The following is a 27189-nucleotide window of genomic DNA, read 5'->3' as shown; positions in this document are numbered from 1 at the left end:
ACAACAGGTTTCTGCTTCCCAAATGTATTATCGCAGATTTTCTTTTGCTTGTAACAGGATGCCACAGTATGGTTTAATGAAATCCTTTTACACTAAGCAAAGTGCAACCAGGAGAATATAAACTAATAATCTCATGTTACAGCTCAATATCTCAGTTTCTTTAAAATTGTTGGGCTGTTAGTGATAGTCATGGTTTTGAAGTGTTTAAGAGATAAAAGATTTGCGGAGAGTGATAAGGTCAGTTTGTTTTTCACAATATTTCACTGTGCAGACCGACCGTAAGCTGCTAAGTGACGTTTTTTGCCCTGTATGTCTAAAATAATATTATCTGCCTTCGGAAAATTGATTTTCAAACTAATGTTGTCGATGCAAATCGATCATTGATTGGTTAGAGTAAGCATTTCTTCTAAAAGCTGTTCGAAACATTCCAATCCGCTTCCCAAGATTAACATAGCTATGAATGTAAAGCCCTAAAATATTTCTTTAAATTTGAGTTAAACAATGTCATTTAAATTCGTGTTATTGCTTAATCCTCCACAATTTGTTGCTCGTTGTAAAAATTTTAGCAAAGATGAGTGTTGCACTTTAAAAAACATTTTGATAAGTTTGCGAGTCCGTTGAATTCACCCCCTTCCACCGTAAACTATATCGCTGAAACCAAAGAGATTATCTGTTTTTTTCTTTGAATAATTGAAAATGCGTTTCTCAACGATTCGAATGGCGAGGCTTGATCTTACAAGTACTGATTATGTTTTTCGCAGTATAATAACTGAAGCGAGGGAATTCCTTCCGCCTATGTTTCCCTAACATAGGAAGACACCGCAAAATGCTCTAAATACTACGGGAAAACGTTTCTTGAGGACCACAAAGTAGCTTCAATACCTCGCACTATTCTATCAGACAGGTGTTTAATGCAGTGGCTTTTAAGGAGTTTAGAGTGCTTCTGACTGGGAAATCTGGATTTAGCGTTTGGGATCCGGAGTTTCGAATTTTGCAATCAAGTATGAAATCCAAATCTGAACTTCGACTTTAAGAAATCTCTCTTCGAAGTAGATTTCAATTAAGAAATCCAACGCCGGATCTAAAAGATTTCTTTATTGTGCGTTTTTTTCTTGTTTTGTTTTGTTTTTTTTGTTTTGTTTTTTTTTTTGAGAGATCCGATAAAGGATTTTCAAAGCTGATCGCGTTAACAGAGGTTACGCATTAGCGCGTTTCTTCGATTGAGCAGCGTACACGAGACGCGCACAATTCAGTTCTCTCTGCTATCGCTTCTTTACTCACAGGATTACCCTGGCAGCTGCGTCTGATGTTATTTTTTTTAGATTACTCCCCAGACCGTTCCGTTATACATTAATATTTGCTCAATATTGCCGTATAAAATAATATTCTCTTTGTGAGAGGTAAGTGATTTCTTGTTGACGGTAGGACACCTACGCGTTGGAAAAGTTTCTTGCATATATGGCTGATATGGTCTCTGATGGAAAGGATCTAAAATATATAAACTCCTGATTGGAATTCAGTTTTATCCTAAATGTCTCCTTTTTTTGCATTAATTTTTGGATGGTCATCAGCTTTTAGCTTTGATCGTAACATCGTTCCATTTCCAAACACTGACTTAGTTTTACTAGCCTTCGATTTGAATAGTTTCTTTTAGGGATTCATAAAAAAAAAGATTTCGTTTGAGACATAGTTATTGGATTTTTTGTGTGTATGTAATTTTTTCATTCCATTTATTAGCAAACTAGCGGGTACGTGTATGGTCCAAGACTTATTACCAACCCCTAGAACGCACTAGCCCTTCCGCATATCATCAGTAACACGGATGGAACTACCTACAAAGAATGTTGTTATCTTTACACAATCCATCAATCATCAGTGACATGTCCGTGTATTTTGCTTTATTTCTTATTTTGATTTAGTGCTTTTTCTTCATGTTTGGTTTGCTTTATTTTTGTTTAGCTGTGTTTCTGGATAATACTCGGTCCTGATTACTAAGCATTTCATTCCGGAAGTGTACAATGGTTAAAGGTCGAAAAATAAGTAAGTGACTGTGTTATTGGACATTGTGCATCCTGAAAATTACGCCAAATCGTTCTTGAGAGCAATTTGCTGATTAACTATTCTTCGGTTCTAGGGTAAAAACTCACCATTCCAATTATCATTTTTTTAGTTTTCCCGACAATTTCTCCGATATAGCAGTTTTACAAAAGGCACGGTCCACTAAGGGCAAAACGAAAATATTCCAACCCCTTCTCGCAGGATGATACGAAACACCACCCTATCTGGAGAATATGAGTCCTAACGTGTCTGTTCATAATGCAGCGTGATTTCCTGATTTATCGTTTGAGCATTTATATAGCCTAAAGAGGTTTATCTCTCGGGTCTGAAGCTGTGCAACAATACAACCTATTATAAAGAAAAGTGAGTGAGAAATTTGATGGTGCATTAACCTCTGTTTCAGTAAATCCTGCTTTGCTGCTTTTGGCGATGTGTTGGGCAGTAAATAAATTAGCTCTAGCGCTTGTAATCCCAGGTAAGTTGGAGGTCAACTTTCCTAAGTGGAGCTGAACATCAGTGAAATTTGTGAAAGATTCTCTTTGATCACTTATAGTGATCATATTATTATTATCATTATTATTATTTTCTTTTTTCTAAACACCGTTGAAAGTAGCGAATACGGTACGCAGTCTATAAGTGTGGGTGAAAACAGTCCAAATCTTAGAAACTGTTTTTAATTGCATTATCGGGCTTTAGGCATCATTGGCGATTGACAAACCAGCAGTGTAGAGTCTATTTGGCTCAGTGGTGGAGATCCAAAGGTCCCGGTTCAAATATCCTCTGGAAAAATCAAATTCGCAATCTGTTTACCTGACCTCTCGCTCGTGACAGGACAAAGAAACACCTTTTTTTCCTTGTCGAATTCTGTGTCAGATCTGACTGAGGAATAGTAGTTTCACTTTAAGAAAATAACAAACAAATGAGCGAAATTTGTGTCATGAGCTAAATCGATCAACTGCAAAGTTTCACGTGGCTTGGAACTTCGAGGTATATTTTTTTTCCTCAACAACTAAGAACTGTGCTGAGCTTTACAAGTGCGGCCAAACCATCAGTGGTGTTTATACAATCGACCCTGATGGTTCAGGTGCCTTTGATGTGTATTGTGACCAAACGACAGCTGGTGGAGGATGGACAGTGATCCAGAAGCGACTATGTAACATTGCTGATTTCAACCGCACCTGGGATGATTACAAAAAGGGATTCGGTAATTTCCTCGTTCGTGAATTTTGGCTGGGACTGAACAAGATCCAACGTCTGACGCAAAACAAGACAGAAAACAAACTCCGCGTGGATCTGGGAGTAAATGCGAGCAAAACTGTTCACGCTGAGTACGAATGGTTTGGTATTGAGAATGAGACAGCCCATTACAAGCTACACATCGGCAATATTTCATGTAAGCCAATCTACTATTTCACAATGAATGATAATTTTGATGGATGATCACTTTTATCACCAACCTTGCATATGTAGTCATTCTCGTAGCTATTCACCCCACATGCCTCTCAAACGACTATATGCCTTGGAAATATTTTTGTTATTCGTGCATTTGTATATGGTTATGTATATCACACTCATGAGCCCTAAACGATCCATTTACTCGCAAGTTACCTGTGACTTGGTGGCAGAGAATCCATCAGGTGACACAAAGGCCTAGGATGTATAGAAAAATAGGAGTCAGATTTGACTCTGTAACTTTGATGCTTTGGAATGCAAAAGTGTTTTCTGAAACATCACCTCCACAAGCAATAGTAGCTTATAATTTTATACACACGTAGATGCCAAAAATAAGCCAGAGAAAGGCTCTTAACAATTACGGATTATTGTCAAATATGAAGCTAAAACATATTTAAGGAGGCTCCATAGAAAGGTGACAGATGAAGCAACAGATTCGAAAGTTTACGCACGCTCAGATATAGACATCGGCGAAGTTCTATTCTGAGAAAATGGGGATCTTTCGAGCACGATTGATCGCGTTTCTTTCGTTGGAATTTCTTAAGATTTTCTAGGCCGTTAAACATATTTGTGCCCTCTCCAGTACCTGTTGATAAGAGAAATTGATAAGACCAAATTTGAGATAGAGGAAGAAAACAAAAAATTACAAATAGCGTTGAAACTGCCTCTGTAACTCCTATTTTTTCGGCCTTTAAATGATCGACAGGACAATTTTCACATATTGTGAAAATTTTGGGAAATTCACCTAAGCAAACTGAAGAAAATCAAAGCCAAATTATTACTGGCGAGCGCCTCTCTTCGTGGAACCTTGGCTTAATAGCGAAAATTTTTTTGATAATATTTACTAAAGCAAACGATAGTCCGAACGTTGCTCAGCGCCCTCTTGATAGCTTTTAGTAACCTAGAAAAGCGAAAACACAAAAATTTTATGGAAAAACAATGCGCTGGCGCGCGCGCCAACATTGAGCAAAAACCCTATGGAGCCTCCTTAAGTTTACTTTTTGTTCCTCTCCTTTTTTGTGCAGCTGCTACTGTTGAAGATTCCCTCTCCGGTCATAATGGCACGTTATTTAGTACGTGGAATAGATTTCCAGCTGATCATGATTGTGCACGGAAATATGGGGGAGGCTGGTGGTACATGTACATTGATGGAGTTTGTACTGTTAACTCAAATCTTAACGGCATCTGTCCTCATTCTGGAAGTAATTGCACAATTCACTGGGCAAAATTAAGCCCTAAAGCTGAAAACAACGACCCCAAAACATCTGAAATGAAAGTCAGACCAGCAGACTTTTCCTAGAGCATTCTCTTTGAGGAACCGGTAATTTTTTCTTTGGGAAGATTTTTTTGTGTCATGAAACAATTGTTTATATGAAATAATAAACCAGATCCTCTTACAAGACTCTGTAATGTTCTCGGGGGGTTTGATAGAGTTATCTACGAGTTATCAGACAACGTGGTTTATTTGATGAGTCTTTTGATGGAAACAAAACGCAAAATTTGTTTGGTGGAGTTGAAGCTTAAACCGGTGAACTGCATCTGATTATGCTGTCAGTTTTAGATTTAACAAAACTTTCTAGAGGAATTAATTATAATTACGTTAAATCGACTTTACTCTAAATGATTTATTTTAAGGTCAATTGTGAATGTTTTGAGAAAACGTTGAGATAAATGTTGTGTAGTAAATAAACGAAATCTTAAAACCTTTTTGTATTCGTATGGATGATGATGATGAGTCAGAAATTCGGTCTGGTTTTTCCACCGCAGGAAAATGCAAGATAGGTGCACGTGGCAGATTTTAATTGGAGTAAAGCAAAATGGTGGACATAGCTTGAGAATGAGGATAACGATAACCAACCTTGTGACTGTTTACACTTAACTTTCGAGTAAACTTTAAAATATCTATTTTCAAGCACAAACCTAAAACGGTGAATCGCTTCAATTGTTAACGTACGGATAAAACGCAAAAACAGTGGGAACAGTTAAAGTTTATTGGCTGATTGATTTAATTCGATTGATTAATTCAATTATCTTATATAAACATTATAGATGATTACTTTAGCGGACGAAAAAAAACATATTTTTCTGACAACAACAACAACAAAAAAAAAAACTTGTGAAAGTCACTACCACATATCTTTAATCTCAATAAGTCGAAAAACTTGCGGTCCATAAAATGCTTTTTGTGGTATATCGTTCCGAGGTAGAAAATTTCAGATGTTTGTTATCAGATGTAAGCGGGAGAATACCTGGTAAACAAAGATCATCGCGTTCACATGCAAATATTTTTTGAGCGACTATGAGGCGAAACCTGATTTGTGAATGAAAAATCGGGGAAACAGAGAAAGATTTGAATCACAGCGTTAAAATTTGATGAGTTTTGCAACCGGAAATTTGATAAACGGAGGATTCTAATTAGTACTGGTTTTGTAAAACGCCCTGGTTACTATCATTCTGGATTTCTCCGTGACTCAAGCTAAGTCACAAAGTGATTTATTCCTTTTCTGTTGACTCATTTTGCCGCGGTACTTACGTTAGTCCCCGCATTTTATCAAGCAAGTATTTCCAATTTGTTATGGCATTAACTCTTTCCAAAGTCTTAATCTCCATAACTCTCGATCCATGTTATGAAAACAATGAAAAGCACGCAACAGCGATTTTGCTGAACACCGCGAGACCTTCCATTCGTTCCATCTAAACTGCAAATTCAGCCAGAATATAAGCTCCGTATAGCCTTATGTTTGATGAAAATTAGGAATATGTCTCAAATCCCTCTGACTGTACTTTCTTGTGTTTTCCAACTTACACGAATTCAGCCAGCCCTGCTCAAGTTAGACGAGGCTGTGTAAAAGCGGAGTCCATTGTCGAAGTCAGTTTAAGTGTTGTTCATTTTGATTAGCAGCGAGCTTTAAAATTGATTTGATCCTTGAAATGATTGTTTCGTAGGGAACACGAACATTGTTAGTAGAGAAACAATGATTAAAAAAAAAAGTAATGATATGTTCTGTATTTCACAGAGGTAGTTCTTGGAGCCAGTTTCCTTACCGCGCACTAATTATTACCGAAAAAGCTTTAGCTACAATGGCGCCACATTACGGAACAGTCTACCATGCGATATAAGGAACACAGAGTCTCTGGGGGCATTTAAACGTAAGATCAATGACATTCTTTAAGTCTAACGCACGGCACTCACGGAAAACAGCTTTTAATGTTATAGTATATAGTTTGAGTTTTAAACATTCTAGCGTATGTGATATGTATTTTTTAGGCTGATGAATTAACCGTGTTTAAATAAAAATAAAATGAAATGAAAATGAAATGAAATGAAAGCCAAGCGCTGCATTTTTAGTCGATTTTGTAACATCGTGTGGATTCTTCCTAATTTGGATCAATTACGCAAACAAGTTCATTGATTTTCAAGGTGGGCGATCAAGAGTTGTCCTGAATAGGGAATAAATCAAAGACAAAGTGATCATAGAAATGGTTTCTTATCTAAGTAATTATTCACCTTTGAAATTCATTGAAATTCGTCCTGCACGTTTCTTAATTTCTTACCTAATGACCTTTTTTTTTACTTTTAAGAGACGATGTTACACACTCGTATTGTGGTCAGCCAGCCGAATGACTATATACGCATTTCAGGCACAGTGGAGTACATCTACATTTGGCCGAGCTAGTGAATATGTCGGTGTAACAACCACGGCAAAAAAGTAGCGTTCACCGTACAGAATACGAAGATTGAATTCATGGAAAACGCGGCATTGCGTACGCGGCACTGCGTACGGAAAATCCAATGTTTTCTGTGCGTTTTCGCACCGGTGAATCCCAATATTCGTTCCATTATACGGTAGTTTTCCTTCGCAGTAAATGCAGGTCAAAAAATCATTTTCTGGCATTAACCTTTCGGTTAACGCACTGCAAACAGCTTGTTTTCCTTTTGTTCATTGGCATTTTCCCAGTGTACAACAACGAATTCACCGGAGTTAGCAGCTGAAAACAGTACGCATTTTCCTGGAAGATTAATGTGTGTAAATGCAGGAAAATGCAATGATTTCATGTTTGCTTTTCGTATAACGCATAGAAAATGTCATGTTTTCTTCTGTTCAGAACCATTTTTCGCACGATTAACGAAATGTTCACAAGAGTTTTCCAGTCGAAAGCATGCATTTCCAATATTTCTTACCAATGGTGAATTCGAGCAAATTCGATAAAACGCATTTTTCGGCGTTTTACAGTTTATAACTGTTCGTTTAACCCATGGAAAATAACAGTTATTCTGCTATTCACAGCGGCTTTGCGCATTCCAACTTGATATTCACTGGAGTTAACCAGTCGAAACATGCATTTTCCGGTATTTTCTCTGCAACGGTGTATTCGAATTAATTCGTGCAAGGCATGCATTTTCTCGCGTTTACCGCCGCTCGGTTTATCACTGTTCGTCAAATTCGATCCAATAGATTTCACCTCCTAGACTCAACCATGCTGAAGGTTCTAAAAGAATTTTGTCCCATTTCCCTCTCCCAAACAAGATAAGCACTCTATTAATCATTCTCAATAAGTTTATTGATGCACAGTGATGTTAGCAGTACAATTTATTCATAGTCCACAATGGAACCTGACAACAATCATGTCTTTCAGCCTTTGAATCCTGCACTATTATTTTACTTTACACATTTCTTTCTCTCTAAAGCCAAAAATAAGCAAAACATAAACCCTTAGAACAGTTTGATTGATACTTTGAATCGGTAGGATGACTGTCTAAAAAAAATTATATATACAAACTATAACCAGAAAACTGATTTCTAGATACATATTTAAAGGTCTAAACTTCTATATCAAGCATTTTGCAAAAATGAGTGTACAGGTTTGAAGAACAAATAATTATGTGAACTGCATGAACCTTGGGAATCAAGGCGAACATTCTGAGAATGCCACCTTACATTAAATCTTGTGCCGACATCAGATCAACGAGAAACACTTCTGGTATTTGAAACTGCAATCAAGAACCTAACAAATTATCTTAATGTTACCACTCAAGAATATCTATTCTTATGACATTACACTTTCATGCTTGGCTACATACAACATCAAATAGTAATCTAAGAGCTAAAATTGGAATTCCGTTACCATTTTAATTAGCAGTTTGTTCGTCATTTACAGGGACTCTACGTTGTTCTGCAAAAATGAAACAAGTAAAACGATCCAAATAGGGCAGCTTTCTAGAACTTTGTTTTTTTAATTCGTTATCTGGTTAATATGAGTGTAGCGTGCTTTTGATGGCACATTTCACTACTTTAAAGGAGTTTTAGGCTTACGTTGCCCATTGAAATTGTGCACCTCCATCATTGACCTAGCGGGAATCCCCAGGGAACATAAAACCCCTTTCTTAAGTCTACAGTATTACGCCTACTTTACTCCGATTTAATTGCACTTGATAACTTCAGCGTTCAACTTCCTGTGTTTATTCGAGAAATGACATACAGAAGCAATGTTTAAAAATCCTTCTTTAAGAGTATTTCCAGGAAATAGAGTTGCCTTCGAGCATATTCTTATTACGCCCACAGTTTTACAACCTTAGAATGAATAAAAGGTTAAGTAGTTGAAATTTCTTCATTCTACAACAGTGCTTCATCATAAAATATACAGCTTTAAGCTTGGAGAAAACATTTCATCATATAATGTCTGCTTCACAAAATTTCAATTCGCTGCTCAGTGTAACATATTCATTGACGGTTCAAATGTTATCTTCAACTCCTGCACCTTCAACAAGTTACAACAACAACAACAAAGGATCCGAGAAATGTAATTAACAATCTAAGTTCTCTGATATATTCTTATAACACTTGAGTTGTAAATCTGATTCGTAGAAGACAGCTATCAGCAAAGTGGCAAGCACTTAATTAAATTGGCCAGCTAAAAAAGTGATGATCATTCACTCGCTGCTCTTTCTTTACTTAACTTCTACGATTTTGTCTTTCTTTGCTTCATGCTCTTTCCCTGATGTGTTTCATCAAGCCAAACAAGATTTAATTATTATAATTTTTTAACAGCCAAGAACTGTGCTGAGCTTTTCAAACACAATCTACCCTGATGACAAACCTCCCTTTGATGTATATTGCGACCAGACAAGGGCTGGTGGAGGATGGACAGTGATCCAGAAGAGGCTGAATGGCTTCGTTGATTTCAACCGCAGCTGGGTTGACTACAAAGATGGCTTCGGTAATTTCCTCATTCGTGAATATTGGCTTGGATTGGAAAAGATCCACCTGCCTGACGCAAAACAAGACAGAAAACAAACTCCGCGTGAATCTGGGAGTAAATACGAGCAAAACTGTTCACGATGAGTACAAATGGTTTGGTGTTGAGAATGAGACAGTTGATTACAAGCTACGCACCGGCGATTTTTCACGTAGGCCAGTCTATTCTTCCCTAATACATGATCATTGTCATAGATGATCGTTATTATCACCACCCTTAAATGTGGTAAATCTCACAGCTCTTTACTTACATGTCTCGATCTCAAACGATTGTGTGCCATGGAAATATCGTTATTATTCATACGTTTTTATATTGTTATGCATATCACACTCATGAGTCCAACCTTAAACGATCCATTTACTTTCAAGTTCCCTGTGACTTGGTAGCAGCAACATAGCGCTTGCTAACAGTAGCTCATAATTTTATACACATGTAGAAGCCAAAAATAGGCCAGAGATAGGCTCTTAACAATTATATATGATTGACAACTGTGAAGCTAAAATATATTTAAGTTTTATTCCTTCCTTTTTCTTGTGCAGATGATAATAGTACTGCTAAAGAAGGTTTGAACCGGTGAGTTACATCTGACCATGCAGTTTTGGATCTAAACTTCCTACGGGCATCTATTATGATTAGATTAAATCGACTTCATTCCAAATATATTTTAGGGTAAATTTTTAAACGTTTTGCGACAACGTTGAGATAAATGTTGTGCAATAAATAAATGAAGTAGTGGAAGCCTCTTCTGTGCATGAATGATATTTGTGAAAAAAATTAGATATACTAATTCAGTCCCAAACTTGTTAAAATCCTTTGACTGTTTCCTGGGTTTGCCAACTTTCACGAATTCAGCCAGCCCTGCCCGTGTATAGATGAGACTATGGAAACACGAACAAAGTCATCCATGGTCTAAATCAATTGTTGATCATTTTGATTGGCCGCGAGTTTTACAGAAAGCAGAAAATAAACCTGAACCTGAAGTGTACAGACTGATAGGTTCATTGTGTGGTGCAACTGAAAATGAAAGCGAAGTTATGTTTCCCGGGATGATGGTCTGCACTAAACACAGATGTGATGGCATGATATGCAGAAGTAGAGCTGTCATGATCGATGGCACGCTTTCGAATCCTTAGTCGCTTGGTTGAAAATTAATTAATATGCTAGTCAGTTTCTAGTGAGTTTTTTTCAAGGTTAAAGACACACGAAACAGTAGAAATTCAACAGATATTGTGACAGTGCGTAAATTTGTCTAATCAAATTTAATTGCGTGAGCGTGCTTCATATTCCTATCGTGCACGCTTATGAAGTCAGGAAACAAATCCCTCGAGAGTTTTGTATTCGATCAGAAAATAAAGTTCATTGACACGCATGAATCTTATAATGAATGAATGAATGTTTGAATCTTATGTGGTCGCAAGAATGATTACGTTACTCCTTTGCTGAGGGAACTGCACTGGCTCCCCGTGGAGCAGAGGATTATTTTTAAAATCTTATTTTTCACTTTTAAAGCTTTAAATAATTTATTCCCTGGTTATATCAGTGACTTGTTAGAAACTTATAAGCCTGCTAGGTCTTTACGATCATCGAGTAGGAACTTGTTAGTGATTCCTCGCTCCGAGTTGAAATCTTATGGCGATCGCACCTTTTCTGTCTCTGCACCTAAGCTGTGGAATAACATTCCTGAAACCATTAAATGTAGTGTAGATCTTAACACTTTTAAGCGTAATCTTAGAACTTATCTTTTAAAGCGTTATTTTTATGAATGATTACGTTGATTATTATTTTTATTTTTTACTTTGATTGTGAAGCGCCGTAGAGCTTTTAGATAGGGCGCTATGTAAATTGTCATTTATTATTATTATTACTATTACTATTATTATTATTATTACTATTACTATTATTATTATTATTACTATTACTATTATTATTATTATTACTATTACTATTATTATTATTATTATTATTACTATTGCTATTATTATTATTATTACTATTACTATTATTATTATTATTATTATTATTAATTCCCCTGTCAGTGTTTTGACCAATCTAAGACAAGATCATTTACAGCATAGCGAAATGTTTTCTTGAAACAAAATTATACATACATACATACATACATACATACATACATACATAACCTTTATTTAAGTGTCTAATCGTTCTAGTGCCTATTGGCACTAATTGGGGACACCTTTAAGACTAAAATAATAATAAAAAAAAAGTCTAATTAAAAAGTATTATCAACGCGCAGAGGCGTAGCAGAGAGAATATTAACCCTTTTACCACATTTAACCATCGGGTTGAAAATGTTATAAAACAATTGGTTCATACGTCTGCTGTGCGTTCATCGACTCAAGAAGCTAGAGTTGCTCGAGGCGAAGCCTCTTACGCGTCTTTCGTGCTCTCCAAACTTCCGTGCTTCGGAAGTGCTTCATATCCCCATGAACGCACGCTGATGTATGAACCAATTGATAATAATGGTAATTGAACTGAGTGGAGTGCAATTTGGGCTGAAATCGTACGCGTGATTTCAAAATCGAACGAGCTCGCGGTGTGAGTTCAATTTGAAATCACAAGTATGATTGCAGACCAAATTTGCACGACACGAAGTTCAATAACCACTTTATTACATCAATTTTGAAATCGCCCAAATTTTATTGACGTAGTAGTGAGCTGGTTTGAAGTTAAATTCATCCATTTTTTCTTTTTTGGGGGGGGATAAGAGTTTTGGAAACAAAAGTTCCAGAATTTGCCTCATGATACTCTTTGTCTTTCATTTTCCTGCAATTTGATTGGTTTCTTTAAACAAGCCTTGAAATCTAAGTGGTTGTTTTGTTTTTAATGTGGCCTCCTCATTGGCTGGGAAAAAGATTTGATTTAAGGCAAAAAAATGGTGTGTTTCGTGAATAAATCGCACCAATTAGAGCCAATCAGATTACAGCGACCACCAGTGGTTTCAAAATGGGTGTAATAAATAGCAGAAAACGTTCATCAGTGACCCTACTGATTTTGAAGGCTTGTATATGCCACTCGTTAAAGTCAATCTCACCTAAAACCCGTGAACACCCACAGCCATCTATATATGTTTCGTCAAAAATGACCCTGGATGAATCAAAGGCACGGGTACAGTCTGCGTGTGGGCCACTGGCTTTCCGTTTCATAATGAAAGGATGCACTCGTGTTCATGATCAGTCTTTCAAAGAAACAACATTTTCCTTACACTGAGTACAGGTACTAACGCGCTGATTAAGATCATTGCGTCATGAAACTTCGTCATTTCATAATCATTACCTGAGGATAAGAAATTCTTCAACGTATTGAAATATGCCTTCATAATTCAAGAATTATATTAACGTCTGTTAAAAATTTATCGCAGGTATGATCGGGAGGAAAAAAACCACTTGTACATTACACATGTGAAGGTTTACATTATTGCATCATACATCTCTTGTTGTCGTGAAAAGTTCATAATAATTTGACATAGCGCGTCATGAGTACGATTTTATTTAAGGCTGATAAACATGCTTTCAAAATAATACGAAATACTTTGTACGCGGCCTGTCTTAAAATTTGGCCGATCGAGCCCTTCAGATCAGGTAGCTGTATGTGTGACCCATTAAAAGAGAGCAAAAATATTTTGATATAATTCTTTAAACCTTCAAACCAGTGTCACGCTGGAGGAGGGGTGAAGAGAAAATCTCTTTAAAGATCAACAATGCAATTATCACGTAGGAAAAACTGAACTTCAAAAAGAAAATAATTGTGGTTGAGGTTTTAGGTGATTTGGTATTATCAACTTTGATAACGTAAACTGGCGCCTGTAAAGAGTTTCAAAGCTGACGTTTAGAGCGTTAGCCCTTCGTCAGAGCGACCCAGGTACTCAGGTATTTGGCTTGCTGATTGTTAAATTTGAGTGTTCAAGCGTGACTCACGGTTTATTCCTTCGCGAAGAGAAATAATGACGTTCTGATCTTCTCGTGAGTAACTTAACTAACACCCCAGTGTTTCAGCATCATTTGCTCACGTTATTCGTCTTCATGGCCAAATGAATCGATTAATAATTGATCACAGCCTTTCCAAAGGTCCATATAAAGATTAGAAAAAGAAAATGCCGGTAATACTGGAGGAGTATTTTGGTACTCATGTATTTGTCTCGCTTAATTTCTTTTTTGAGTGTTCAAGCGGAACTCAGAGTGCATTCTACCGCTTATGGTGGAGAGAGTAGAACTCCGATGTTGCTTCCTCGTTTCTCAATTCCATTTTCTCACATTATGTTTCATGGCGAAAATAAATCATAAATTGACGATTAAATAATTTAACTTTGTGCACACCCTCTCATGATTTGAAATTGCGCTGAAAAGTGTAATCTTAAGTGTAGTCAGCCGTGGCGGTCTAACGAAAAATTAATATATTCGTAAGTGGTATCAGTAAAAAAAATTATCTTTCTAAATTCTATTGTTCTCGCGACATTTACTTGCAGTGGCGAAAATGTTATAGATCTGTAATATAAGCGGCGAAGCGTAAACAGGGAGGCTCTCATTGGTCGAAAATCACGCGCGCTTTCCTCAGAAGGGAATACTGCATTAGCTCATTAACTTGTCAAGGCGGAGCTAAGAAACAAAGGCCTCAAAACTTATTGTTTTATCTATTGTTTCTGATATCACACTCAAAGCGCGCGTATTCGATTTTTTCAAAAGCCATAATACTTTCATCTCTCGCTACAACCTAAACAACATACATTTCGCTTCATATCAAGCTTACGACAGTTTGATAAACATCGGTTGTTTCTATTATTTATCGCTTAGGATTCGATTGTCTCATCGAAAAATTACTTAAAAGATAAAACGGTAAAAACGAACGATAAAATCCGACGTTTCGGAGTAGTCATGACTCCATTATCAAGGTAAAAGTTTAAAACATGCAAATAACAGTATTCAAGCGATGTGGCGCGAAAAATTAACATAATAGGTGCGAAGATTATACATATACTTTCGCACGAATAGAGTCCGAAACGTCGGATTTTATCATTCGTTTTTACCGTTTTATCTTTAAAAAAATTATTTACATCATAAATGATGGACGAAATAAAGTCTTTGAAACGCTCTAACGCAATTTTTACCGAATCGACGAAAGGAAAAAAACCTACGAAGTAGAGCATGGGAACAAATGCTGTAAGACTGTAATGTTTGTAATGTTAATGTCGTGGATGAGTTAACATTACAAACGAACAGAACAGAACGACCTAACTTCACTAACGGATCCAAACCGACCAATCACGACTGACCTTCGCCACTTGAGTCTTACAGCCAATAACATCACGGCAAAACTGACCAATCAGTGTACACAAACCGGACTAAGTACATTCGACTGACAACAACCTTTCACTTGACTCTGATGATGACTTCCGTTCAGGTTGTCGAAACGTCAGTCACCACTACCGACACAGTCCTTTTCAGGACTCCACTCACCCGGACGATCAAACTACACTATTACATGTTACCCCCGGGTTCAAACCATTTACTGTAAAGAAAACTCTATTTGGCGCTCATCTTTGAATGTACTTTTCATCGATTAACCGCTCTTGCTTCAAGTTGTTTCTTTTCTCAACTGTTCTACTTAATATAACACTTCTAAAGATGGGTTTTTTTGTGGATCAATGGGAAAACGAGAACAGCATCAGTGTTGTAAATGAAAAGAAAGTCGTTGGCGCTGTGGAATTAAAGGAAGGGACAATTAGCAGTTGACATATTGACTGGTTCAAACAACGATCGAGTGGTCATTTATAAAGCTAGGATTTTGAAAGTTTGTGGTGAGTAAAAATTGTGATATTCGTTACGTGATCAAAATCTTACCAAAGAATAGATATAACGGCTTGAATAAAGCTTACGTAGCGCTCGGCACAACTGAAACTCGAATAATTCTGAGAATCGAATTGGTCACTTGCTGATAACATGAATTATTGAAGTTTTGTCTTTCTTCTATTCTTTGATATACCACAGCCAATTACACTGTAAATGGCTGCATAAATAATGAAGAAAAAGTAATGTGCTGAGTTGTGCTGTTATTCTTTAAAAGTGTTCGGTTAAGAAATTTGTTAAATGAAACAACGTCGAACACATGCTGGTTCATTGCAAATAAATTGTGAAATCTTGATCACATATATTCTGTGTATTCATGTACTGTTTGATGTTACAATTGGAGGTGTCAGTATGTTCTATAGCTAGTTGGAAAGTTTTGGACCCTGAGTAGATTGATGGGGTCTATAGCTCACCAAGAAAATTTCATCCTCTTAATTTGAAGGATTAGGTTACAAAAGGAATTGATAAGATATCCCATCTGGTACATTTCATAAATCTGTGGTCTCCAGTGTTAAACAGGATCCCACTAAGGATTTTTCCTGTGGGAAGCCATCTGAAATTTTATGCAGGGTCTAAACTGGGATTGGCAGGATCCCAGGTGCAATCCCGCCTGGGACATGATTTCCAGGGTGGGAAACTATCTGAAATTTGAGGCAGGATCCCAAGAGGGATTGGTGGGATTCTAGGTTTAATCCCACCTGGGATGTGCTTTCTCAGGTGGGATGCTATTAGGAATTTAAGGCGGGATGTTCCATAATCCCAGGTGGGATCCCACCTGGGACACACCTGGGATCCCAGGTGGGATTGGCGGGATGCTATTAGGAATTTAAGGAGGAATCCCAATTGGCAGGATCCCATGCGGGATGTTCCACAATCCCAGGTGGGATCGGCGGGATCCCACTTTATATTTTTACCTGGGTAAGGTAAGTAAGAAATACCGTACTTTTTAACTGATACACGTGGGATTGTTTTACCTGTTCAGAGCATGCGTTTTTTTTTAATTTTCAATTCCTGGTTCTATTAAATTACACTCGACTCCCGACATCTCGAACCTTCAAGGCAAACTGAAAAGGTTTCGAGTTATCGGAAATTCGATCGAGTTAACGGGAGTTGAGGATACACGCACTGATGTACCTTAAACCAACGAAGCGTGAACTGAACGAAAATTGCTTCTAGGTTCGAGTTAGCGAGGGTTCGAGTTATCGGAGGTTTGGAGGATCGGGAGTTGACTGCATTAGGAAAAGGAGTTTCACGTCTGGGTTTCTGTGTGTATTTTGAAGAAAAAATTTTTTTGCAAATAGAAATCCGTTGTGTAACAATGTCAACGTATGGCAGCACCACGTTTAGTTACATCAGCGATCGGGGGTTCAGCGAGCTCTGGACAAAGCTCCCGATCATTGACAGTTTGTTGGAAGATCGAGGGTTCAGCGAGCTCTGGAAAGAGCCCCCGATCATTGACAGTTTGTTGGACGATCGAGGGTTCAGTGAGCTCATAAGAGAACTGCCCATCGCATACAGATTGCTGGGCGAACGGGGATTTAGGATTTAGTGAGCTCTGAAAAGAGCTCCCGGTCGAAATTTCCTCAGTCCACAACCGTGCTTCATCCCAAAATAAACAGCTTTAAGGTTGGAGAAAATATTTAATCACATAATGTCTGCTTCACAAATTTCTAATTTGCTGCTCAGTGTGACACTTTTATTCACGTTTCAAATGTTATCTTCAACTCATGCAACTTCAATAACTTGCAATAATCCTTTAGGAGTATAGGGAGATTCCTGGGAAGTATAGGGTTGTCTTCGAGTATATTTTTATTACCTCTACAGTTTCACACCGTATTGGCTTTAGGGAATATCTTGGGTATAAATACGTGGTTGAGCAGCTGGAATTTATTCAGTCTACAACTGTGCTTCATCACAAAATATACAGCTTTAAGTTTGGAGAAAAAATTTCATCATATAATGTCTGCTTCACAAAGTTCTAATTTGTTGCTCAGTGACACTCTTATTCACGTTTCAAATGCTATCTTCAACTCGTGCAACTTCAATAAGTTGCAAAAACAACAAAGAAGGTTCCGAGAAATGTAAATAACAGTATGTCTTAGTTCTCTGATATATTCCTAATTATAACCCTTGAGTTGTAAATCTAACTCGAAGAAGACAGCTATCAACAAAGTGGCAAGCAGTTAATTAGATCTGCCGGTTAAAAAGTGCTGATAATTTACTCGCTGCTTGTTTCTTTTACTTGACTTTCTTTGTTTCATGCTCTTTCCCCAATATCCGTAATCAAACCAACCAAGCTTAAATTATTTTTTGTTAGCAGCCAGGAATTGTGCTGAGCAAGAATCAGCGGTGTTTATACAATCTACCCTGATAACAAAGCTCCCTTTGATGCGACCAGACAACAGCTGGTGGAGGATGAACAGTGATCCAGAAGAGACTATGTAACATTGTTGATTTCGGCCGCACCTGGGATAATTATAAAAAGGGATTCGGTGATTTCCTTGTTCGTGAATTTTGGCTGAGATAGATCCAACGCCTGACGCAAAACAAGACAGAAAATAAACTCTGCGTGGATCTGGAAATAAATGCGAGCAAAATTGTGCATGGGGAGAATGAATGATTTGGTATCGAGAATGAGACAGCCTATTACAAGCACATCGATAGTATTCATGTAAGCCAATCTACTATTTCCCAATAAATGATAATTTGTTTAGATAACGTTTTTATCACCAACCTTGCACATGTAGCAATTCTCGTAGCTATTCGCCCACCCTCAAACGACTGTATGCCTTGAAATGTCAGTGTTATTCATGCATTTGTACATGGTCATGCATATGACACTCATGAGCCCAACCCTAAACGACCCATTTACAAACAAGTTCCCTTTGACTTAGTGGCAGAGAATCCATCAGGTGACACAAAGACCTGGGATGTATAGAAAACTAGGATTTCTTGACCGTGCGAGATTTGGTTGCGCCTGAAAAAGAGATCAAACGAAAAGACAACACAAAGATCGCTGACAGGCGACAGATGAAGCGACAGATTCGAAAGTTTACCCATGCACAGGTATAGATATTGGCGAAGTTCTATTCCATTCTGTAATGTTTGCGACGAAGAAAATGAGGATCTTTCAAGCAAAATTTATCGCATTTTTTCGGGTGGAATCTCCTAAGATTTGCTGAACCTTTCGACATATTTCCCTTGTGCCTGTTGATAAGAGAAATTCATAGGACCAAATTTGAGATAGAGGAAGAAAACACAAAATATAAAATAGCAATGAAACTGCATTTGTAACCTCTATTTTTTCGGATTTAAATGATCGGCAGGACAAATTTCACATATTGAGAAAATTTTGGGAAATTCACTGAAGCATACTGAAGAAAATCAAAGCCAAATTATCACTGGCGAGCGCCTCTCTTCGTGGAGCCCTCGCTTAATAACGAAAATCATTTTGATAATACTTACTAAAGCAAACGAAAGTCCGAACGTTGCCCATCGCCCTTCTGATGGCTTTCAGTGACCTAAAAAAGCGAAAACATCATAATTTCCTAGAAAAACGATGCGCTGGCGCGCGCCAACATTGAGAAAAAACCCGAGTATGGAGCCTCCTTATGTTTACTTCTTATTTCTCCCTTTTTTTATGCAACTGCAACTGTTGAAGATTCTCTCTCCGATCATAATGGCAAGTTATTTAGTGCGTGAAACGGATTTCCAGCTAATCGTGATTGTGCACGGAAATGTGGGGGAGGCTGGTGGTGTCGGAGACTTTGATTCGTGCGTGACACATGTCAGATGATGAGTGCTAACACTATGGACATTGAATGGTTTACATAATCAACGCAACCTTGAATGACCCTTTTAAATCAGTACTCGGCAACAACCAATCAAAATGTAGAAAATATCGATCGTATAAGAGAGTGATTTCTTTCAAGTTTTGCAGAGTAGCTTTTTACACACCTGATGTAAATAAGCGAATACGAGAGCGAAATAAAACAGTTTAATTGAGTCTCGTTCGTCAGAGTTCTATCCCTAGTAAACAGGACAAAGTTTACAAAAGTGGTACCACTACATTAATGAAGTTTGTACTGCTAATTGAAATCTTTACAGCATCTGTCCTCATTCTAGAAGCAATTGCACAATTCAGTGGGCAAAATTAACCCCTGAAGCTGATGAGAACGATCCCAAAACATTTGAAATGAAAATCAGACCAGCGGACTTTTCTTATTCTCCCTGAGGGTCCCGTAATTTTTTCTTCGGGAGGATTTTTTTGTTGAATAATTGTTTGTATGAAATAATTTACCAGATCCTCTTACAAGACTCTGTAATGTTTTCAGGGGGTTTGAAAAAGCTATCTACTATTTATCAGGCAACGTGATTGATTTAAAGAGTCTTTTGAAGGAAACAAAACGCAAAATTTGTTTGATAGAGCCGAAGCTTGAACCGGTGAACTACATCTGACCCTGCTCTCAGTTTTAGATTTAAAAACAACTTTCTAGAGGCATTAATTATAATTACGTTAAGTCGACTTTATTCTAAATGATTTATTTTAAGGTCAATTGTGAACGTTTTGAGAAAACGTTGAGATAAATGTTTTGTAGCAAATAAATGAAATCTTGAAAGCTTTTTGTATCTGTATGGATGATTTTTATTATGGTCGTAAACAGGCCTGAATCAGAAATTCGGTTTGGTTTTTGCTCCGCAGGAAAATGCACTATAGGTGCTACCTGGCAGTTTTTAATTGGCGTAAAGCAATGTGGTGGACGTAGCCCGGGAACGAGGTTGAGTTTTGGCATCGAGTGTATCCTGGCTTGAAGTACTGGGCCGCGCATAAACGATTGATTAATTCAATCATCTTATGCAAAAAATTGGCGATAATTTCTTTAGCGGACGAAAAACCATGCTTTTCTGAAAAAAAAGAAAAAAAAAACTTGTGAAGGTCACTGCCACAATCAGTCTAAAAACTTGCGGTCCATAAAATGCCTGCTTTGGTATATCGTTCTAAGGTAAAAAACTTCAGATTTTTGTTATCAGATGTTAGCCAGAGAAAACCTTGTAAATGCAAAATAAATGCAAATGCAAATATTTATTGAGCTACTGTGAGGCGATACTTGACTTAAAAATGGAAAATCGCGGAGGCAGAGAAAGATTTGAATTACAGCGTTAGAATTTGATGAATTTTGCAACTGGAAATTTGATAAACGCAGGATTCTATTTAATACTGGTTTTGAGGAACGCCCGAGGTATGCGTTTATTATTCTGCGGAGTTGGATGGTTACCATCATTCTGGATTTCTCCACGACTCAAGGTAAGTCACAAATTGACCTATTCCTTTTCTGTTGATTTTGCCGTGGCACTGAGGTCAGGCCCCGCGTTTCATCCAGCGGTTTTAGTTTTATGGCATCAACTTGTTCCAAAGTCTTAATCTCCATAACCATCAATATTATGTAAACAAGGTAAAGTATTCAACAGCGATTTTGCTAAACACGTACCGCAAGGCCTTCAATCCGTTCCCTCTGAACCGCAAGTCCAGCCAGAATATAGACTCCGTGTGTAGCCTCTTGTTTGATAAAAATTAGGAAGATCACTTAAGTCCCTCTGACTGTTTCATGGGTTTGCCAACTTTCACGAATTCAGCCAGCCCCACTGATGTTTAGATGAGGCTATGTAGACACGGAAAAAGTCATCCATTGTCTAAGTCAGTTTAAGTGTTATTCATTTTGGTTAGCCACTCGCTTTACAAAAAGCAGAAAACAAACGCGAACCGGATGTGGATAGACGGATTCGCTCAATGTGTGGTTCAAGTGCAAATAGAAGCAGCGGTTAGTGAAGCTCGTCGAAAACGACTGTTTCGATCCTTAAAATGATTGTTTTGTAGGGCCCATCAACACTGTTTAGAGAAACGAGGATAAATAAAAGTAATGATATATTCTGTATGTATCAGAAGTAGTTCTTGGAACTAGCCGCTACAGTTTTAGTCGATTTTGTAACATTGTATGGATTCTTTTTAATTTGGATCAATTACGCAAACAAGTTCATTGATTTTCAAGGTGAGGTGATCAAGAGTTGTCCTGAATAGAGAATAAATTAACGACAAAGTGATCTCAGAAATGGTTTCTTGTCTAAATAATTATTGACCTTTGAAATTCATTGAAGTGAAATAAAACAACAGCTTATCCAATCTAACAATGAACTTCAGGCACCAATTAATCTCTCGATTCTGCACGTTTCTCAATTTCCCACATGGTGACCTTTTATAATTTAAAGAGACGATATTACATACTAGTACTGTGGTCAGCCAGCCGAACGACTGTATACGCGTTTCAGGCACAATCGTGCACATCTAAGATCTTTCGTCCAAGCTTGTGGATATGTCAGTGTAACAACTTACTCTTTTACAGATCGACAACTCCAACAAGATACGATAATGTAATTTTTTCACATTGCCAATATTTATGAATGGCTGTTTCATTTCGTGCAAAAAATTAAATTTATTGTTTCGCAACAGCTTTTTTTGTTTATTTAGTTGTTCAGCAAATAATTTACCACCTCTCACTGAAATTTAGTCTCATCTTAAATAGTGCCAAAGAAATGTTTACATTTACGACAAATTTGCATAGAGGGCAAAAACTTGAATAGAAATTAAGAACACTGCGACTGCATTAACTTATTTGCCTCTTTCCTATCACTGTCGTCATAAAATGTATTCATACTTCATTCAAAACAAATAACTACATCAATGTTAAAAACAAACAAAGCAAAACAAAAAAATTAGTCTCGCTGCGGTATTGGCAAACTATCAGTGACTCCTCTTCAGTTTGAGAGGCATTTACGTGATTCAGAAGAGACCTGCAGTAAACTCAGTCGATTGGCCAATGTGATGAGTAAATAACAGGATTGGTAGAGAAAAAAATGGGTCAATTTGTGGCCTAAGATTTACAACGTTAGCTATCTATAATTGAATGGTACTGAGGCTAGTGACAAGGATAATTTGCTAACTTACTTATAAGATTTTCAATGTTCAGCTGGTACTTATATTTCACTCTTCCAATTTTTATCCACGCATACTCAGCGTTAACAGTTGTGTCATTAGTTACTCCCATATCTACGCGAAGGTTGTTTTCTAACTTATTTCCCGTCAAGCGGCGGATCTTTTCCAATCCAAGCCAATATTTGCCAATGAGGAAATTACCGAAGCCATGTTTGTAGTCATCCCAGGTGTGGTTGAAATCAACAAAGCCATTCAGCCTCTACTGTATCACTGTCCATCCTCACCCAGCTGTTGTCTGCTCGCAATATACATCAAAGGGAGCTTTGTCATCAGGATAGATTGTATAAACACAGCTGATTCTTTGACCGCCTTTGAAAACCTCGGCACAGTTCCTGGCTGTTCAAAAAATAATGATGATTAAATAAACGGTTGTGAATATAAGGGAGTCATATATTTGAACTGATACAGTAATGAACACTACTTACTTAGTAGTGAAAAGAAGGCCTGAAAAAAATTTAGGCCTGTACGGGATTGGAACCCATGACCTCTGCGATACCGCTGCAGTGCTCTACCAACTGAACTAACAATCCAACTGGGAGCTGGTCACTGTGTTGGTTCCAAATAAACCCGTGAAGTGGTGAATAAACGGTTGTGGGAGTCATATATTTGAACTGCGGTTAAAGACGTGAATGTGAAAGCGATCTTCGCAGTAATGAACACTACTTATTAAGTAGTAGTGAAAAGAAGGCCTGGAAAAAATTCAGGCCTGTACGGGATTTGAACCCACGACCTCTGCGATACCCGCACAGGCCTGAATTTTTTTCAGGCCTTCTTTTCACTTCTACTTAAGTAGTGTTCATTACTGCGAAGATCGCTTTCAATTCAATTAAAGTTTGGTTGGTTTGATCAAGAGCAACAGAGAAAGAGCATGAAACATGAGCATGAAATTTCAAAGAAAGACAAACTCGTAGAGGTCAAGTAAAAGAAACAAACAGATTAAATTAGAACTTTGTGAAACAGACACTGTACGATGAATTTTTTTCACCAACCTTAAAGCTGTATATTTTATGATGAAGCGCAGTTGTAGACTACATCAATTTCAACTGCGTAACCTTTTATTCATTCTAAGGGTGTGAAACTGTAGGCGTGATGAGAATATGATTGAAGGCAACTCTATTTCCTCTAAATACTCTTAAAGGAGGATTTTTGAAACTTTGCTTCTGTATGTCATTTCTTGAATGAACAGAGGAAGTTGAACGCGATGGACATGCGCACGTACTCAACCAGACAAAATATTTTACGATAAAATATTACCATCTTTTGCGAGTCAGAACAATAAACTCACGATTTATCGAAAAGTGCGACCTTTCTATGCTATTTACTTTTTGCCTTTAAGTTTGGGGGTAATTCACGGTGGCCAGTTTACGTTATCAACTCAGCTGATGATACTTTATTTCCCTGTTATACTCTCTAACCGACACATGCACCACAGTTTCTTTAGAAACGTACTCACTTCAATTATTTTTGAGCACATTGATTAAATTCTCTGTTTACTGTTGTATGGCAAACCGAAGTTATCATGTGCGATTAAATCGGAGTGAAGTAGACGTAATACTTAAGACTCAAGAAAGGAGTGTTATGTTCCCTGGGGATTCCCGTTAGGTCAATGACGAGGTTGCACAATTTCAATGGGCAACGGAAACCTCAAACTGCTTTAAAAGAGTGAAATGTGTCATTAAAAGCACGCTACACTTGCATTAACCGGATAAAGAATTAAAAAGACAAAATTCTAGAGAGCTGCCCTATCTGGATCCTTTTATTTGTTTCATTTTTGCAGAACAATGTAAACTCACTATAAATAACGAAAAAACAGCTAATTATAATGGTAACGGATTCCGATTAATTAATGTTATGTGTAGCCAACCATGAAAGTGTAATGTCTAGTAAATATATATTCTTGAGTGGAAAAATTAAGATAATTTGCATGGAATGATCAGAAATCAATTGCTAATCGATGCAAGTCTTACTCAAGCTGCGTAATGATAACTCCGATTTTTTAACGGTTTGAATTTCATAGAAAGACTTACTTATGAAAGTTTTGAAATAAGCCGCGTAACGATCAGTTTCATGCACCTTACCTTTCTAATTTTTTTGCTTTGCTTATTTTAACAATTACATCAACCTTTCAAAACTGTGTAATTTTGTTGCTTTCAGTGACGCGGAAACATTCCATTAAAATGTTCTGGCTTCGGGTACTTCCAAATTCTTATATATATATATATATATATATATATATATATATATATATATATATATATATATATATAAAGATTCAAGACCTGTTGCTACAGGATCTGTTCTAGTCACGCTGACTCTTACGCTGATGTACCCCGAAGATGATGACTGTACATCTTTTGAAGATCACCTGAGGGCTTACAGTAAAATGACTCACGCTTTCATTTTATAATTATGAGTGAGATTCGCAGTAAATTGTGCTCCTCACCTTGAATCGCCTGTGATCTTTCTTATGCAATCATAGCCTGATTTTGATGGAATATTTGATTCCTTAATGAACTCATACAGTTTAATGTGATGAAATCAATTTTTACGTTCACCTGTATTTATCATATCCAGAAAATAAACCGCTGTGTAAGTTAGTTTCCGCCGCGTTCACTGACGTGGTTTCGATGAATATTTTCTGACCTGAAACTCTTAATTGTCCATTTATCGCAGGCGTTCCAGGCTCACGACTCAAGAAAAAGCAAACGAGTAATTCATGAAAGTGTAATGCGTTGTGTAATTCGATGTTAAGTTACTAGAGGAACCATTTAGGATTTTAATACGTTATAAGGAACTTCCGTCTTATAACAAAAATAACAGTGATGGCAAAACAAGCTTTAACAGCAAAGAAAGCCGGAAACTACAACGGACACACATGATGTGAGTAATTTCTAATGATTTTACGTGTAAACTGTTTATATTTCGAAATCGTTATAAATCGACCGTATTTCGTACCCCATACTATTCCTTATAACATGTTGAAATTCTTAACGATTCCTCTCGTAACACCGAGTCACACAACGCGTGACGCCTTCGTGAATTTATCGTTTGCTTTTTTTCCGAAACGTGACCATGGGACGCATTTGAGTTTTTAAAAGAAAATATTTTTGTAAGAACGGTTGCTACGGGGGCAGTTTGATTTCCGTTGACTCGTAAGAATGCGTCACGAAAATAGTGACGGCACACCTGGAGATTTCAATTAATCTAAGGAATTTTAGCATTATATCTTAGACTTATGCGATACTTATGAATGAAATTGATAAAAAAAAATTATTCCTCGTGACCTTTTTGATAAGACAGTCAACATACATTAATTCTTTAACTACATTTAAGAAATGACGAGGTTTCGCCCTAGAATTTGGCTTGCTAATCAGCTTTTGTTATAGGAGTTTATTTCACACTCACTACGACTCAAAATATGTGGTCAATATTCTTACGTTAATTGATCAAGAGTTACATTTGTGGTATGTTTCAAACATCCTTCACAATTTGGAGGGGAGATTCCCGAGGAATACAGTTGTCTTCGAGCATTTTCTTATCACGTTTCGAGGTTTCAATAGCTGGGTATAAATACAAGGTTGAGCAGTTGTAAATTCTTCAATCTACAATTGTGTGCATGAACTCTCATGCTTAAAGGTCGGAGAAGAAAAAAACTTTGCATCATGCCTACTTTGCTGCTCAGTGTGACACTTTTATTCTCGATTCAGTTGTTATCTTCAGTTTTTGGATTTGCATGAGAAATGTAAGAGGGAAGCCATTCTCTGTTATATTGTGATAGCCACTGTATTGTTTCTTTTACTTGGTTTCATATCATTTGTTTTTTTCCCTATTTTAAACTCTTTACTTGATAATCTAATAGAAGATCAAACTATTTTCTTGTCATCTTTAAAAGATAAGAACTGTGCTGAGCTTTACAACTCTGATCAAAGAATCAGCGGTGTTTATACAATCTATCCTGATGATAAACTTCCCTTTGATGTATATTGTGACCAGACAACAGCTGGTGGAGGATGGACAGTGATCCAAAAGAGACTGAAAGTTTCCGATGATTTTAACCGCACCTGGGATGACTACAAACATGGCTTCGGTAATTTCCTCGTTGGCGAATATTGGCTTGGATTGGAAAAGATCCGCCGCTTGACCGAAAATAAGACAGAAAACAGGCTTCGAGTAGTTCTTGGGGTAAAGGCTACGAAGCAATTAGTTCCTAAAAAAGCTTTTTACGCTGAATATGCGTGGCTTAAAATTGGAGACGAGGAAGCGAAGTACAAGCTGGATCTTGGAAATATTATCGGTAAGCCTAAGACAATCAACGTTAATAGAAGCTAAACTTTTATCATGATTATACGTAACTAGTTTTATAGGTCTCTATCCACATCTCGACTCATTCAGTCTCTTTCAATCCTGTTATTTACTTGCAATTCACGTTTGCCAAACGACTCTGTTCACAGTGTGTCTAATCTAAGTCATGCAAAGGCCTCTCACACTGATAAAGTGGCTCGCCTCTTTGTG

The 27189-nt window shown here is 37.3% G+C and overlaps 2 protein-coding genes and 1 long non-coding RNA gene across 5 annotated transcripts in view; all 3 read left to right on the top strand.

Moving 5' to 3' along the window:
* The window catches only part of LOC149049493 (uncharacterized), a 153929-nt gene that overhangs the window by 103283 nt on the left and 23457 nt on the right, over window positions 1-27189 (top strand). The gene's annotated exons all lie outside the window — the stretch shown is intronic.
* Window positions 1965-4948, top strand: LOC149049497 (angiopoietin-related protein 7-like). The gene is made up of 4 exons (XM_089198694.1): window positions 1965-2040; window positions 2462-2544; window positions 3073-3451; window positions 4536-4948. Exons 1-4 carry the CDS (start codon window positions 2019-2021, stop codon window positions 4808-4810), a joined length of 759 nt encoding a protein of 252 aa, XP_089054820.1. The 5' UTR covers window positions 1965-2018; the 3' UTR covers window positions 4811-4948.
* LOC149049496 (angiopoietin-related protein 7-like) overlaps window positions 26304-27189 on the top strand; it is a 1823-nt gene continuing 937 nt past the window's right edge. The window contains exons 1-2 of the mRNA XM_089198641.1: window positions 26304-26410; window positions 26565-26971. Coding sequence (XP_089054767.1) covers window positions 26304-26410; window positions 26565-26971 — 514 coding nt within the window. The remainder of the gene's footprint in view (window positions 26411-26564; window positions 26972-27189) is intronic.

The sequence above is a fragment of the Pocillopora damicornis genome, chromosome 2 (assembly GCF_964200805.1).
Source record: "Pocillopora damicornis chromosome 2, jaPocDami1.2, whole genome shotgun sequence".
Lineage (NCBI taxonomy): Eukaryota > Metazoa > Cnidaria > Anthozoa > Scleractinia > Pocilloporidae > Pocillopora > Pocillopora damicornis.
This window is presented reverse-complemented; position numbering and strand designations above follow the sequence as displayed.

Coding starts and splice junctions, on each gene's coding strand:
- LOC149049497 (XM_089198694.1), top strand. CDS start 2,019: ATGGTTAAAGGTCGAAAAATAA. Junction 2,041..2,461: donor GGTTAAAGGTCGAAAAATAA/GTAAGTGACTGT, acceptor CCTCTGTTTCAG/TAAATCCTGCTTTGCTGCTT. Junction 2,545..3,072: donor TAATCCCAGGTAAGTTGGAG/GTCAACTTTCCT, acceptor TCAACAACTAAG/AACTGTGCTGAGCTTTACAA.